At 43.8% G+C, this 17296-nt stretch overlaps 1 protein-coding gene across 1 annotated transcript; it reads left to right on the top strand.

Moving 5' to 3' along the window:
• The first annotated feature begins 991 nt into the window (after nt 1–991).
• Nucleotides 992–12300, top strand: PDCD7 (programmed cell death 7). Its single transcript, XM_065872257.1, has 5 exons — nt 992–1880; nt 3833–3971; nt 8826–9062; nt 9334–9421; nt 11129–12300. The coding sequence occupies exons 1-5, from the start codon at nt 1008–1010 to the stop codon at nt 11250–11252; spliced, it is 1461 nt and encodes a 486-aa protein (XP_065728329.1). The 5' UTR covers nt 992–1007; the 3' UTR covers nt 11253–12300.
• The last annotated feature ends 4996 nt before the right edge of the window (nt 12301–17296 follow it).

The raw sequence follows: 17296 nt of genomic DNA, 5'->3' as shown, positions 1-17296 counted from the left end.
GATTCCATTTATATAACATTCTAGAAAGGACAACAGTTATAGAAATGGAGGATTAGTGGTTGCCAGAGGTTAAGGAAGGGAAGTGGGTATGGCTATAAAGGGGCAAATGAGGGATCCTGGTAGTATGGAAATGTTCTGTATCTTGACCATCAATGTCAACATCCCGGTTGTGATATTGTAATACAGTTTTGCAAGAGAAACTGAGTAAAAAGTACGCGGAATTTTGCGGTACTATTTATTACAACTGCATGTGAAGCTACAATTATCTCAGAGTTTAATTTTAAAAATCTAATCATGTGGAGTGAATGGCCTTCCCTGTCCCTCCTGCTTAAAACCCTCCAGTGGTTTCCCACTGTTCTTAAGATATGAGATCCTGGACGCTACGATCTTGTCCACCTCCCAGGATCACCAGGCTCCCTTCAGCCTCTCTGTGCTCCATCCACACTGGCATTCTTTCAGTTCCCGCACCAGACCTACTCCTAGTCTACTAGGGGGCTTTTGTAAATGCTGTTCCCATTTGGACTGTGCGTCCCTCTCTTCTTTCTCTTCTATTTCTACGATTTATCTCATAATTACCCTTCAGACCTCAGATGGAGTCTCAAATCCTTAGGACAACCTTCCCCAACCTCTTTAAATTTAATTTTCCTATAAGCTCTTCTTGCCCTTTTTTCCTCTTTGGTAGTACTTACATTCGCCGCTGCCCTTTTGCATTTGATTGCAGGATTACTTGATTAATGTGTTTTCTTTACTAGATAGGTAGTTCTACGAGGACAGGAACTGTATCTGTTAGTCGCACTGCAAAAGGGCTAGCTCCTCACCTAGAATGCTCAGTAAGGACAGTATTTTTGAATTGAAGGGTTGAATGAACGCCCATCCATGCGCTGGGCTCCTAGGGTCGGGTGCGTCACACTTATGTCGCGCGCGGTTACGTCACTTCCTCCCGGAAGACACTTTCGCTGAGAACCACTCAGATTCCTGTCACTTCTCAGAATCCCTCAGTGGTGGCCATGGCTCTGCCACCCTTCTTCACCCCGGGTCGCCCGGGCCCGCCGCTCCCGCAGCCGCCGGCTCCCGCTCCCTTCGGCTGTCCGCCACCACCGCTACCCTCTCCGGCTTTCCCACCGCCTCTTCCCCAGCGGCCTGGTCCCTTTCCGGGGGCCTCCGCCCCCTTTCTCCAGCCCCCGCTGGCTCTGCAGCCCCGGGCCCCCGGGGAAGCCTCCCGCGGGGGCGGGGGCGGCGGCGGCGGCTCCTTCTACCAGGTGCCGCCACCGCCGCTCCCTCCCCCGCCGCCCCAGTGCCGGCCCTTCCTAGGGAACGACGCTGGTGAGCGTCCGCGGCCGCCGCCTCCAGGCCCGGGGCCGCCCTGGAGCCCGCGCTGGCCTGAAGCACCGCCGCCGTCCGACGTGCTTGGGGACGCGGCCCTGCAGCGCCTGCGCGACCGGCAGTGGCTAGAGGCGGTGTTCGGAACCCCGCGGCGGGCCGGCTGCCCGGTGTCCCCGCGCGCGCCCGCCGGCCCCAACCTGGGCGAGGTGCGGGCTCGGTTGCGCGGGTCCCTGCGCCTGGTGCGGCGGCTGCGCGACCTGGGCCATGCGCTGCGCGAGGCCGAGGCTGACGGCGTGGCCTGGGCACAGCTGCATGCGGAGGCACAGCCGCTGCGCGCCGAGCTGGCCGAGCGACTTCAGCTCCTGACCCAGGCAGCCTATGTGGGCGAGGCGCGGCGCAGGCTGGAGAGGGTCCGGCGCCGCCGGCTGCGGCTTCGCGAGAGGGCCCGGGAACGCGAGGCCGAGCTGGAGGCGGAGGCCACGCGGGCAGCGGAGCGCGAGCAGGAGATTGACCGCTGGAGGGTCAAGTGCGTGCAGGAGGTGGAGGAGAAGAAGCGGGTAAGAGCAGCGGATGCACACGGGAGCAGGGGTAATGGTGTTTGACACCCGATGGGGCTTGAGGCTTTGCACTGTCATTCCTCAGGGCTAAGCCTCTTTTTCCTCATCCGTAAAATAAAGAGATAGTTTGCCTTTCCGACCTCATATTTCCGTATTGGTTGCATGTTAATGGTGTACAGTACATAACACAAATGCTCTAGGTGCGCTGCAAAGTCCCATAAATACAAAGTATAGGATCGCATAGTGGTTTTGCAGGGATGACAGATCTGTTTTCTGCTCCAGCGTTCTGTCCACTTAGTAACATTCACGACGAACAAGAATCTGGGTCCTTGCGTCTTGTCCTGCTCTAGGTGATTTTAAGAATACAAAAAAAGAGAACTTGGGGCCTTTTCTCAAGGAACATATACCCTAATTGGCTGATGGGGCACTAGTGATGATTTTCCCAGGATTCCTTTATTTACAAGTTCAACAATATCCCAAGTTCAACGATGGTATTTTTGAGCACTTACTCAAAACCTTGTAACAGTCTGAGAGGTAGGCAGTATTATCCCAATTTTACAGATTAGGAAATTGAGGCATAGAGAGGTTAACTTGCCAACAGTCACACAACCGGTTCGTGGCAATTTCACTCCTGATTTGAGCCCAGATTGCTCGATTCCAAAGCCTACTGATCTCAAGTTTTAACTTAAGTAGAGAGCCAGGGTGAAACTGGAAATCAGTCAAATAGTTAAGGCATTCTCATTACTTTTGAATGCTTCTAGGGACTTCCCCTCTCCCTCCACTCTCCACAACCAGCGGGTACAGGCTTGTGTCCTCCTTGTGTCTGCTACAGCCCTGGAGTCTGATCCAACTCCCCTCTAAAGTATATTGATGGCAAGCTTTGTCTTCACACCTCCAGGAATATATCAGCGCTTTAAAGGAGAGTACTTGGAGGCAATGCCTTAACCTAAGGGAATATGAGTCAGTTCACCAGACATTTAATGTGGGCCCATTATGGCAGGCCCACTGCTGAGTGCTGGAAGTAGGGGTGAATAAGACATAGTGCTTGTCCTTGAGGGGGCTTAGAGCACCATGGGGGATCATGTCTGTATAGCATGGTGTGTGTTAGGATTTCAACTGTAGGTGCGATAAAAGCCCAGAGAAGGAATATCTAATCCACTGGGGGAAGGTATCAAGGAAGGCTTCCCAGATGATATGGTGACATCTCAGCTGAGTCTTGTAGGAAATGTCAAAGCTAAGTGAAAGCAACATGTACAGTTCCAGAAACAAAAGAGTGAAACAGCATGGGGTGTCTGTAATGGTGAAACTATAGTGCTTATTTGACAGATGGGAAAGAGAGCTTTTAGGCAAAAGGATCCTCCCTACCACGCACTGTGAGGGTACTGGAGACAGAGTCCTGTGAGTAGTGACTTGAGGAACCAGGGTTATTTAGCTTACATGTGAACCAACTTAAGAGTAAGATTGGGTCTTCAGATGTTTAAAAGACTGTCATATCAAAGAGATTCTTGAGACTTTAGAGCATCAGGGCACAAACCGTGCTTAGGTTATCACTGAGAACATTGTAGAGTCCTAGGCCTTTCCAACCCCATTCTTTATCTTCCCTGCTAGTCTGAATCTTTGGATCCAGGAGTCTGCATTTTTAATGAGAGCCCCAACTTAACAAGGTAAGTTGGAGGCAGATGTTCCTTGAACCACACTTTGAGAAACTCTGAGGAAGAAACAAAGGCAAGAGCCCACATGGAAGCTGCAGGGAAGATAATCCCTTGGCTGGACCAATGCAGAGAGGAGTTGTGCATGGCTCAGGAAATTGGGATGTAGATCCAGTAGAGTCTTTCTTAACCTTGGGACTGTCTGATCCTCTGAAATCTCACGGCCAGGCAGATATTCTCTGCTGTAAGGTTGTTACTCGTAAGGTTCCATACTGGGTCTCATGGGCTCTCTTTCTCATCCAGGAGCAGGAACTTAAAGCTGCTGCTGATGGTGTCCTATCTGAAGTGAGGAAAAAACAAGCAGACACCAAAAGAATGGTGGACATTCTTCGGGCCTTGGAGAAATTGAGGAAACTCAGGAAAGAGGCTGCAGCAAGGAAAGGTAACCATGGCTTTGCATTTCTTTCCATTCTCCCCAAAATTGTTGAAGGAAAAATGCTTGATACTTCATTATTTTCACCAAGTAGGGTAACTAAGCTTATGAGTAGTACCTCAGAACTTTGGAAGTAGAAAGCCTCAGGAGATATTTATCCCTGGTAGCCAAAATTGAAAAGGATGTGGGAACCCACCGCACTGTCTTCCTCTTCTTTTTACTTTTTAAAAAAATTTTATTTATTTATTTTTGGCTGTGTTACTTGCACATGGGCTTTCTCTAGTTGTGGTGAGCGGGGCTACTCTTTGTTGCAGTGCATGGACTTCCCATTGCAGTGGCTTCTATTGTGGCAGAGCACTGGCTCTAGGCTCACAGGCTTCAGTAATTGTGGCACGTGGGCTCAGTAGTTGTGGCTCACAGGCTCAGTAGTTGTGGCGTACGGGCTTAGTTGCTCTGAGGCATGTGGGATCTTCCTGGACCAGGGATCGAACCCATGGCCCCTGCATTGGCAGGCGGATTCTTAACCAATGTGCCACCAGGGAAGTCCTGCACTGTCTTCCTCTTGACTCATTACCATCCCAGGCATTCCTAGCCACACTTTTCTGAGTGAGGTTGGCGTGGCTGGTCAAGCCCATATACCAAGGTGAAAGCTATTCTATCTTTACTTGGTGCTTCAGAAGGTGTCGAAAACTTAGCATGCTCCTTCATAAACATTTCAAACCTGAAACATTGATATTTGTAGAGGTGTGAATGGTTGGACGGGGCAGGGAGTGCCCCGCAGACTGCATGGGTGTCCCTGGCTTACCTGCAGGTCCCTTTTGGACCCAGAGAACCTCAGTGGTCTCCTCTTACCTCTAGAGGGAGCACTGGTTTTCTAGAAGTTCCCCAGTTGTGCTTTCCTGCCTGCCTGGATCCTTGCTCTTACCAGTCTGTCTGGAGGGCCTTCAGTACCATCTTTGCCATTTTTAGCTCTCACTATCCTTCAAAAGTAAATACAGTAAATTCCATCCTTCCCTGATCTGGGCTGAGGTGACTTACTGCTCCTTCTCATTTGCACCTGGCTTGAACAACATGCTGCCTTATTTAGTAGGCTGTAGGCCATTGACATTCACCAGGGATATTTGAGAGTACACAAATTAGCAAGTACCACAATAGCAAATGATCTGCCCTGTGTGGTTTAAAATATAATTGAAAACTGCAGCTCAGATCCTTAATAAAATGTCACTGGGACATGTGCATTCAGTCAGGCTCATTCACTAGCTAAATGATTAACTTCTACATGCCAGCCTCCAGCCTGGCTGATTCAGATTCAGGTCTCAGAATCAGATGACCCCACAAAGCATTTATGAATCAGAGGGAGTTTGCATCTACTGTGTCTACCTCTATCTCTTCCTTATAATAATGTAAAACCTGAGGGCTACTATTTCATATTCCCCTACTTCATGTCCTCCGTGAGCTGAGTGTTCAGTAAACTTAGCCAAGTGAATTTATTGTACAACACAATTTCTATTAGTCTGCCTCACTTTGGTCTGAAAGAAGGAAGAAATTTTAGAAATTAAAATAAGCAGGCTCTGGAGTTAACTGACTTGAATGTAAAACGATTTAGTATCTAGTAAACTGGTTTTGTTGGATACTTTAAAAGAAAAAGAGCAAATTTCTAAGTTCTCTCACTGTGCTGAGAAAATGAAGCTGGTTATGTAAGCAGGGCCACGTCTCAAAGTGTCTTATTTGCTAGGCTAGACTTCTCACCTATGCTTAAAGCTGAGTGAAACCATTGGAAGATTTTAAGCAGAGATGACAAAGATCAGTGCTGGCAGAGTAGAGAAAGGTTTGGGGCTTCTAGGAGGGAGGAAAAAAGAGAGACTGATAGGGCTATTGCAGTCTGGGCAGGGATAATATGGGAGTGTGAACTAAGAGTCAGATAGTGAGCTGGAGAAAAGTAAACAGATTTAAGAGATGTGAGTAGAGAGTGTGTGTGTGTGTGTGTGTGTGTGTGTGTGTGTGTGTGTGTGTGTACATATAAGTAAATAACTTGGGGGAACTCAGCATGTGGGAGCTGAAGGAAAAAAATGACTTTCAGGTTCTAGCTTGATCTATTGAATGAGTGATGATACCATTCTAATTGACCAGGAAAACAAGAGGAGGAACAGGCTTGGGGCTGATGAGTTCAGTTTGGGACCTGTTATGTTTGTGGTGCTTGTGGTACATCCTGGATAAGAGTTTATCAGCATGTTGCTCTAAGTAGGGATGACCTTGAGGAGATTGTGCAGTGTGAGATGAGGCCCAAAGACAAAATCCTAGGGAATGTCAAAATCAAGATGGGTAAGGAGGAGGCCACAAAAGAGATCAAGAGAGGTCAGAGATAGGAGGAAAGTGTAGACCCCTTACTTTTTCTAGAAAGTGGCAAATGCTCGGAGAGATTGCATAATATTGGGCAGGTTACTTAAACTTCTCTGTGCCTTGGTTTTTCCTCACCTGTAAGAAGGGAATAGTGATGGTACCGATCCATGGGGTGTTGCAATGATTAAATTAGTAAATATGCATAAAGTGTTTAAAACAGTCCTGGCGGGCTTCCCTGGTGGCGCAGTGGTTGAGAGTCTGCCTGCCAATGCAGGGGACATGGGTTTGTGCCCCGGTCTGGGAAGATCCCACATGCCGCGGAGCGGCTGGGCCCGTGAGCCACGGCCGCTGAGCCTGTGTGTCCGGAGCCTGTGCTCCGCAACGCGAGAGGCCACAGCAGTGAGAGGCCCGCGTACCGCAAAAAAAAAAAAAAAAAAATCCTGGCATGTAGTAAATGCTGTATAAGTGTTTATTATTATTATTATCAAGTAATATAAAGATTAATAAACATCCATGGGAATTAGTACCCAACAGATTATTAGTGACTGGTGCTGGGTGCATTTCAGTGGAGTGGTATGGGTAGAAGCCAGACTAGACTAGATCAAAGAGGAGGAGATAAGAAAAGCAGACAGTGAGTCCAGCTTATTAAAAGTTTGCCTGTGAAGAGAAGCAGGAGGGATAGTTAATGGCTTGAGGTCCTGCAGGAAGTAGGGAGATTCAGATCCCAGATGGAGGAATTAACTTAAGTGGAGAAGGACCCATTTTCCACTGAAATGAAAACGAAGAGGGCAAGGATGGGTAGTAATGCAGATGAGTAAAGTCAGCGGCAAAAAATTAAGGGATTTCCTGCCTGATAGCCTCTTTTCTCTAGGGAAAATGCTAGATGATTTGCTAAGAGTAGAGAAGTAAGGCTTTAGGAGGGAAGTGAATGTTTGAAATAATTGTTGTGAGGAATGAGTGAGAGCCAACCAGAGACACATGGGAGTATGGCTGTAGGGAGGTGCCATTATGGGCTGAGCTGATGTAACTATACACTGGCACTAGGTCACATAATCAAATGAGTCTGCAGTTGGCAGGTGAGCACAGAGCACAGGTCTATTGGGGTTTTGCGTAATGGGCGACCACATGTTTTGGTGAAATCTGATATATTAGATTGGAGGTTTTAGTGAAGCTGACAGAGTTTCGGGTAGAAAGTCAGAGAAGAGAATAATTGGGTTTAAGACTTCAGAGGTGGAAACTTTTTTCTGATCATGCCAAGGTCCAAAGACTGCGTGAGGTCCTAAGGTATGGGTGGCTAAAGGGGAATAAAGGAGAAAGCATTGGTATCTAGGAGCTGCAGGAATTAGAGAAGTAATGGTAGAGGTGGAGGGAACCTAGATCATGTCGTTGCAGGGGGTCTGGAAGAGGATTGGTGTGGGGGGGTGTTTCAGAGGGAGTGTGTCATGGTGGTCAGGAGGGACCCATGAAAGGCTGAGGGGAATGAGCGCGGGTGGTGCAGGCCAGCACACCGAGATGGGAGCAGGCCACACCTTCTCAGGGGTCTGGAGGCACTTTGGGGCTGATGGCGTGTCTGTGTATTTTTGCTGTACTGAGAGATTTTAGTACTTGCAGCAGAGATTGTATGATCCAGAAGCCTAAAATATTCACTGTCTGGCCGCTTATGGAAAAGGTTTGCCAATCCTTGGTCTAGGTAAAGAAATGAAACAAACCATGAAATTATTATGAAACAACAAAGTGACAGCTTATATTTCTCAGTGCATATGAATTTTGTGTGTATTTGGAAAATAATTGGCAACTTAGTAGAAGATGGATTTGAGTTGTAGAGTTTCCATAGGTGGGAATGAGTAGATGAAAACTTGTTCAAGCCAAGAAATCATGACAAAATGATCTGAAGGAATGTTAGCCTCGGAGATGAAGATAGGAGAGCGAATTCTGCAACTACTTAGCTGCCGTGGTTGAGGGAAAAAAGAGTCAGACCTCCAAATCAGGGTGACCAACCATCACATCTGTCCCAGGACACTGGGTTTTCAGTGCTAAGACTGGACAAATGAAACATTTGGTCACCCTGCCCTCAGCAGCAGACTGTGAGGTTATTGTGGTTGGTTAAGTGTATTTCTTCCTCACTGTCCAAGTGTGCGCTCTCAGAAGTTCAGACTTAGTCAGAGGAAAAATTGTTTATTAGTTGGGTCTAGGAGTCTGTGCTGTAGGAATTTCACAGTGAAGAAGTAAAAGACAGTTCCTCCCTTTAGTAGAGGAATTCTCCAACTGAAGGATCAAAACCATTAAGAAATAAACAAAATCAAAGGTTAAGTAGTGTGATACAGAAAGAGGAGTTAGTGAAAGTCAGGGGTGAAATTAATTGAAGACTCAAAAAGATCAAATTGAGACTTGAAGGCTGGTTGGAATTTGTAAACTCTAACCAAATTCATACTGTAAGTAGGACTTTGAGTCTGTTCATTAGAACATGGATTTGGGGATAAGAAAAAGTTGTATCTAAAATGTCATTTGCATCTCTTTGCCCAGGGGTCTGTCCTCCAGCCTCAGCAGATGAGACCTTTGAGCATCACCTTCAGCGACTGAGAAAACTCATTAAAAAACGCTCTGAATTATATGAAGCTGAAGAGAGAGCCCTCAGAGTTATGTTGGAAGGAGAACAAGAGGAAGAGAGGAAAAGAGAATTAGAGAAGAAACAGAGGAAAGAAAAAGAGAAATTTTTACTACAGAAGCGTGAAATTGAGTCCAAGTTATTTGGGGATCCAGGTAAGTTCCTCTGTAACCAGTGGAGAAAAGAAAAATACTAGATTGACAGCTCTTTTCCTCATGGATGATCTCCACCTAAGCTAAGAGGTGGTAGGCGACAAATTGGAAGGATCCTTTAGGATTTGAATTCTAAACTATATCCTGGAAATCAAGGATAAAGATGAAACACATTTGATCATATTGTATAATCATAGACTAAGTCACTTTGCCTTGAGAAATATGCTGTACATATGAAGCATGATGACATGGCATTGTGCCTTTTCTTTTTCAGATGAGTTCCCACTTGCTCACCTCTTGCAGCCTTTCCGGCAGTATTACCTCCAGGCTGAGCACTCCCTGCCAGCACTCATCCAGATAAGGTCAGAGGGGCATTCTCCATGTTTTCCTTCCCTTAGGTAGCAAGAAGCAGTCGACAAAGTGCTTATGTTGTTGAGGTCTATTACTTTATCTTTATTTATTTATTTATTTTTAGTTCCTTATGAGTTTATAGAATGTTTCCAAGTTTGAAGCATGCCACACACGTCTTGTTTAGTCCTCATCAGTTCTTGAGAAGTAGATGTCCCTATTTTAACAGGTGAAGACACTGAAACTCAGGTTGTGACTTGCCCTCTGTATTATCCCATGCTATAGCTGTTATGTTGACTTAAATCATTGACTTCGTTTTCCTAATTCTCTTCTACTGCTAAACAGACCAAGGAAAAGAAACCCTCCCTGTATACTCACCTGTGGAGACTGTTAACAATGACCCACACTGACTTGTGAGTTCTTACAGGTCAAAGCCAAGAGAGCTAGGAACAAGGAGTCTCACCTTAATCTGCAGTTACTAATGAGCTGGGTAAAGTTTTCAGTTCTGAGTCTCACTTTCCTCACCTACAAGGTGAAAATGATGGACTAGACTGTGGCCTTCAAATGTGAACAGTACTACCCTCCCAAATGTAATCTTTTGAAAAATCAGTTTGTATAACAACGAATGAATGGGTTCCACAGGCAGTTTAAATGTGTTATTGACTGGAAGCACTTTGTTATTTCTAGACTCCCCAGAGCATCTACTTGGGGCCTAAGTGTCTTCAAAGCCTGATTTGAAAAACCACTGAACTAAGTGCTCTCTGAGGATCCTTCCAAGGTCCAACAGTACTCTTTAGCGCTGTTCTGGGAAAAGTGTATTTCTGGTTAATATACAAGTTTTAGCCTTTAAATATATTACAGTGGGTTCTCGTTATTTACAGCAGCTATATTCTATAAAACTGCAAATGCTGAATTAGAGAATACTGAACTGCTGCTCCTGAAGGAAATACAGAGCTAGGCTCCTGTGAGCCTTTGGCCACGACATTTTCATCAACTGATCAATACCTAACCTTGTCTTTCTTTTTAAAGACACCTTATTTAATACATACTGTTGATTCATCAACATTGAACTCATAGCTAATGGCACTATAACTCATGCCTGAAGGTAGCTTATCTAACATACATGTGTTCTCCATGAGGCATATCACAGCCTTCTAATGCTAGCTGTAGCACTCCAGCACTGTACTGGGGAGCCATTTTAAACAGCAAAGTGCCAATAGAGAGCACAAAAATTTGAATAATGTGGTACTAAACAGACTACAGAAAGGATACTTGTTTACAGTAGGGGAGCTGAAAACAAGAAGGCAGAGTGTCACCTTGTTCCACCACAGTTGGGAACATGCCTTTTGGTGACTCAGATTTTTCACTGCTCTGTGCATGTTGGCAAGTAACCAGGGAAGCACCATGAGTAATGATTTGTGGGTTACAGATAAATTTTAGTGAATAGCCAAATTTGCAAATACAGAATCTGCAAGTAATGAGGATCGACTCTATATTCATTATTTGGTTATCCATAAAATATAAGTTATTTGGCGTTTTTTCCCACTTACATATATGTACATTTAAGAAATAGTCTTTTGCATAATTTCTAGAAATCACGTTCTTTAATGGACTCATATCGGTCATTTGAAGGCAAAGTCCTGTAATAGAATATTTAGTTGCTAACATAGTGCTTGAAATGAAACAAAAATAAACAGTTGTTCTGTAATGTTCTCATTAAGGCATGATTGGGATCAGTACCTGGTGCCATCTGATCATCCCAAAGGCAACTCCGTTCCCCAAGGATGGGTTCTTCCCCCGCTCCCCAGCAACGACATCTGGGCAACCGCCATTAAGCTGCATTAGTAAAGATGCTCCAGGAGTGTCGTCCAGCCAAGGCTCTTTCCAGCTCTAAGTATTAGTGACGCTGCCATCTTCTTGTACTGTAGTATAAATCACAACCTCTAAACTCCATGTGGCATTGCCCTACCCAGAAGTTAAGTTTTCCTTCTGTCCTCTGTCCTGGCCAAGGTGCCTCTTGAATCAGGAGATTAATATGGTTCCTCAGGAAAGGACCTAGGTGAACTGAGGTTTTTACAATAGGCAGTGGCCTTGGTTCATGAAATTCGCCTCTGTTTTGAGGGGCTTGGTCCAGATTGATTTATAAGTTTACTCTTATCTTTCTTGTGTGGTGATGGATAAGTATACGCTATATACTCATACCCTCGACACAGGTGTGCACTGGGTAGATTTAGCAGTCCCTTCCCCAGTACTCCTTGTTAAAGCAAGCTTGATGCAAAACCTCCTTACCTTTCTTACGCAGAGAGCCTCCTAACTTCCAGGAAGAAAGGTCAGAAATGCTTTATCTTCAGTTTTGTGAATCCCACTTTTGGTGCAGCTGGAGAGGCTGGGCTGCCAGAAAAGCTGGTGGCCTTGTCTGGTAGTCAAGTGGAGAACTTGGAAAGCCTGAAGAGTACCTATACCCAAACTGGATTGTGTTTTAATGGATGATGGCTGCATTTTCCCCATATTAGAAGGATCCTAATGAAAGCACCTGCTTTTTAAGTTCCTAGAGGTCTGGTTGTTCAGAATCTGCAAGGATAAAAATTAATTTCCTTATGGGAGTGGGACCTTGATTAACCTCACTCAGTCACATTGTGGGAGCTGGTATAGTGGAAATTGTGGAATTTCTTAGGAACTCAAGCTTCCAAAAATATACATGTAATTTAAGCTGGGGGAAAAGCAGATAAAAATAATAAAATTTATTTTTTTATACTCATTAATAAATGCTGTTGTGCCTGGAGATGATCAGTCATATAACATGTCAGGTTTTTTGTTTTATTTTGTTTTCCTTTTTGCCATTTATTGTGTTATTTATATTTCCAAAAAGCTAAATAAATACCATTTTTAGTTTGAGCCTTTGCCCCCAATTTGTTGCCTCCCAAATTACTACACACTCTTTCACATTGATGAAAGACATTTACTGCAAAGTTCAAATTTATTAACTAGGCATTTGCTACCGGAAGGTGAATCTCAAGCACCAAACTTTTTAGGCGGTATCCAACTCTGGATAAGCAGGAAAGGACGTCTCAACTTTGGAAGTGATTTCATGTACTTGGAAGCTCTTGGATACAAGATGCTAACACATTTGTTCCTTTTTTGTTGTTTCATTTGCACTGTTTATATGTTACGCATTACAGACTTAACAGGGTATGAGGGCCAGCACTCCTCTAAAGTGTTGCTAAGCTCATAAACCTCAGAATCTGATGTGATTAGCCTCACATAACCCCGTAGGCCTATGTGCCCTTTTGTTATAAATCTCCACCATTTTCTGATGAGATGCAGGAAGAGTAGAAATAAAAGATGAATTGTACAATGTATGTTTGGTGTCCAGACAGCCTTGCCACTAAGATACCTGCATGGATGGCGTTAGGGAGTGTGGAGCAGGGACTCAGGAAAACTCAGGCAGCAGAACCCAAGGAAAAGAAAGCATTTAACCTCAGGTGGAAAAAACCATTCCCTCTTCCCTCTCATTCAGCTTCTGCAAAGTTTTAATAAAGTGAGCATTATTTTTATTATTTGTTTGGTCTTTTGTTAAGTTTTTCCTAGTTTATGCCCTGCGTAGTGGTGGTGGCAGCAGCCACTGGTACTTTAAGGCAGCTGTCCCCAGCCTTTTTGGCACCAGGGACTGGTTTCGTGGAAGACAGTTTTTCTAGGGACCAGTGTTGGGGAGGGGAGTGGGGGTGGGGATGGTTCAGGCTGTAATGCGAGCGATGGGGAGCCGCAGATGAAGCTTTGCTCACTGGCTCGCTTGCTCGCTGCTCACCTCCTGCTGTGCAGCCCGGGGGCGGGGTGTGGGGTGTGTTGGGGACCCCTGCTTTATAGGTTCAGAAAGAAAGACTTTTTAAAAATATATATTTACTTATTTTGGCTGCTCCGGGGGTCTTAGTTGCAACACGCAGGATCTTCGTTGGGGTGTGTGGGATCTTTTTAGTTGCTGCACGCGGGCTTCTTAGTTGTGGCATGCAAACTCTTAGTCGTGGCAGGCATGCGGGATCCAGTTCCCTGATCAGGGATCGAACCTGGGCCCCCTGAACTGGGAGCTTGGAGTCTTACCCACTGGACCACCAGGGACGTCCCAAGAAAGACTTATAGTAGTGTCTTTAATGAATTGTACTTCTGAGAATATGGACAGTATCATTGTAATCTTATCCTACAGTCTTTTCTTTTTAATTGTGGAAAATTTCAAATATTAAAAAGTAAAGAGAATGGTATAATTTTTTTCATCATCTGGCTTCAAATAATGGTCAACTCTTGACCAATCTTGTTTTATCTGTAACCCTACCAATCACACTGGGTTATTTTGAGGCAAATCTCAGATGCCATATTACTTCATAGGTGTTTATGTAGCTCGAAGACATTTAAAAAATTTAACCACTGCTATTATTGCACCTAAAGAAATGAATAACTCCTTAGTATCATCAAATATTCAGTCAATGTTTAAATTATCTCATAAATGTGTGTTTTACACTTTGTTCCAAATCAAGATCTGGATGCAAACTGTGCATTGTTGTTGGTTGATGTGTCTCTTAAGTTTCTGATAACCCATAGGTCTGTCTTTCCTTCCTCCTATGTACTGTTGCACTTTCACTCCCTTGCAGTTTATTACTTGAAGAAATCAGATCATTTTTTTCCTAAAGAGTTGCCAGTCTGGATTTTGCTAACTGCGTCCTTGTGATTACATGTTCCTCTATTCCTATAATATAATGATTAGACAGAGCTGTACTGTCTAATATGGTAGCCATGTATGGTTACTGGGGACTTGAAATTGAGTTTGAACTGAAATTGAGTTTGATTTGCCATGTACAATTACACATGTGGTTCACATGTTTCTGTTGGGGCACTCTGATCTAAAGGTTTGATGACATTAAGATCGGGATTTTCTGGCAAGAGTATTTCATAGACCTGGTGTGTACTCCATTTAGGAGGACTAATTGGTTGTCTTATTTTGTGATCTTAGCAGCCATTGACATTCAAGACCTAGACACACTCATTTGGATTTGCAAAATAGTGATAGTTTAATTATGCCCTTCTTTCTTTAATTATCAGCTGGAATATACTAAAAGGAGAAACATCCCCTTATCAACTATTTGGTTACCCTGGGGTACAATTTGTATAGGAAAGGCAAAAAAATAAATACATGATTTTATTTACTAGTTTTCAAAATAATGAGGTAGTTCCATAGCATCCTCCAAAAGTTACCAGAGAATTTTTTTTTTTTAAGTATCATTATGAACTCAGATCTAAATGTATTTGTCTTTCAGTCCATTGTTTTTATCTTTTTTTATTGATTGCCTCACCTTTGGCCAGTGGGAGCCTCTTTTAACTCCACTCCTGAGTTCCCACTCAATCCCAGTATTCTGTTCCAAGTTTATCTTGCACATTTCCTATCCCTGACCTATACCTGTATTCTCTATGTATTGAACATAAATTAATGAAAATAGAGAATTAAACTCTTTCAAAGACTAACTAGAAATGTGTTGATTCATCATGTCGTATATGCAAGAAATTTGTTTATCTTGACAAATTTCCAGGAGACCCTGGATTTGTGAGAAACTCTAACAAAAGCGTTTATTTTTAAGAAATTAGGTAAATACAGGGAAGATTGGAAAATGAAAGAGATTAGTTGTATGTTAAATACTAAGAGTGTTCAACGGGAATGCCTGAGTTTATGACGTCAAAGAATTTGCTACAGCCACCCAACTTAATCACTTTAAAACCATTCATGTTCCTATGTCCACGTGACTTTCGTGCAAGGATGTATCAAGAAGCTTAGCTGAGATTATACCATCTGTTGTAGCAATTCACTTCTACAAGTTTTGTCCACAGAGAAGCTATCCTGGGAATTACAAGGTAAGTACAAAGTATGTCTTGTTCCATTCAAATAAGAATAATATATATAGAAGGAATGTGAATGCTGTGAAGTAGTAGCTGTGGTAGAATTTAGGAACTAGAGATTACATTTCCAAGCATTTCTAGCTAAATTTTTTTTAAAAATTGCTTATAACAAATAAGCTGTTCCCGCATAATTAACTTTTTACTTTTGAGTGCACCCATCAGTAGATCCCGACTTGCCACACCTGGCTATCCATGAAGAATTTGTTTCCATTTGCTTTGTGGAATAAACTGGGTTTTCCATAGTCTCTGAAGCAAAGATTGAAGTCTTTGAGGCAATTGGTGTTAGAGTGGATAACTATGCAGAGCAGTAGACATTTTCCAACTTCATTAACTCATTCTTGCCGGAATGTGGTTACCAGGATTTGAACAGTGTTCTTGGGAAATGATTTCTATTTACCATTTTCCAGGTACAATGTTAAATGCTGGAGACATAAAAAGGGGGCAAACAGACAGGATTCCTGCCCTCCTGCCGTGAGAGTAGAGAAGCTTAATGATTATACAGATAATTAAAGTCAGTTATAATTGTGATAAGCACTACAAAGAAAAAGTACTTAGTCACAAATTTATATTTTTCACTGTTCAAATTTTTTTAAGTGCCTGTTGAGGCTCAGATAACTTGCTAATAAGTACAAGGGCTCTAATGGTGAGCAAAATACCAAATACTCCCTAATGCAGGTTTTGAGGGAGATAGATATTAATCCAACAATCATAAAAAATGTGCCAAGTGCTTTGAAGGAGAGCTACGGTTCCATTAGATTGATTAGGCCTCCCACCCTTTTTTTCCCTCAAACAGTGTTTTGTAATGCTTTTAGGTGAAATAATACAAAATATCTATGTATCATATAGTAAGGGTAAGAATTCATTCAGTTCATGTATGTATATGCTAGGTCACAAAGTCAAATATATTTCATTCTATGGGGCACAGTAGAAAAAAATCTTGAAAACCAATGTACTAGTTGGATTGATTCAAGTTTGGGGGTCAGGGAAAGCTTTTTTGAGGAAATGCTGTTTCAGCAGAGCTCTGAAGAATTAACTAGTGGAAAGAGACAAAGAGGAGCATAGCAAGTATCTGGAGCAGCATCCACAAAGGCCCTCTGGGGGGCCAGGAGACCAAGGCAAGTTGAAGGCCATCATTGCTAGAGTAAGACAGCAAGTGAAGGAGAAGGGGCCGGACACTGTAAGGCTTTAGAATCCCTTGTCAGGAGTTTGCTTTTACTCTGAGAGTAGGTGGGAACCACTGGAAGCTTTTAAACAGTGGAAATGGCTTAGTTTGCTGTTTTGAAATGATCATTTTCATCCCAGTGTGTGGAACAGAATCATAAGGCATGAGAGTATACATGGACATCAGTTGTCTTTGTGAGAGATAATGGGGGCTTGGATTTCCACGGTAGCAGTGGAGGTAGCATGAAATGGCTAGATTCCAGAGATTTAGGAGAAAACCTGGCAGGGTTTTGAGATGGGTGGCAGTGAAGGAGAAGAAAGTATCAGGGGTGAGTGCCAAGCTTGTGTGCCCCTTAGACGTTCCTTGAGACAAGGAATACTGGAGGAGGAGGAGCAGTTTGGGGGAGGAGAAGATCAGAGTTCACTTTGGGTATGTTGAGTCTGAGGCACCCTTGAGACATCTTGGAGGACATGCCTCAAGGGCAGTTGTGTTGTGAGTTTGATCTTAGAAGAGAACTGGAGAATTTAATGTGTGAGTATTAGATTATTGAAGCTATGGGCAAGGATGAAGTCATTTTGGGAGGATAGTGGACACCTTTAAAAAATAATACTAGTGTCATTGTGGGGACTCCATGTAGACCAATTACTACAATCCCCACCTACCCAGCCCCTCGTCCCAGGCTCAGATGTGGCCATATGGGCACAGACCCATGGACTGCTGATGGAAAGGTCCTGGATTATGCAGTTTGTTGAAGCATGCATAGACTGGCTTTCCTAATATCCCCATTGTC

Source organism: Phocoena phocoena, chromosome 2, assembly GCF_963924675.1.
Source record: "Phocoena phocoena chromosome 2, mPhoPho1.1, whole genome shotgun sequence".
NCBI lineage: Eukaryota > Metazoa > Chordata > Mammalia > Artiodactyla > Phocoenidae > Phocoena > Phocoena phocoena.
Note: the sequence above shows the minus strand (reverse complement) of the source record. Positions and strands in the feature narration are given on the sequence as shown.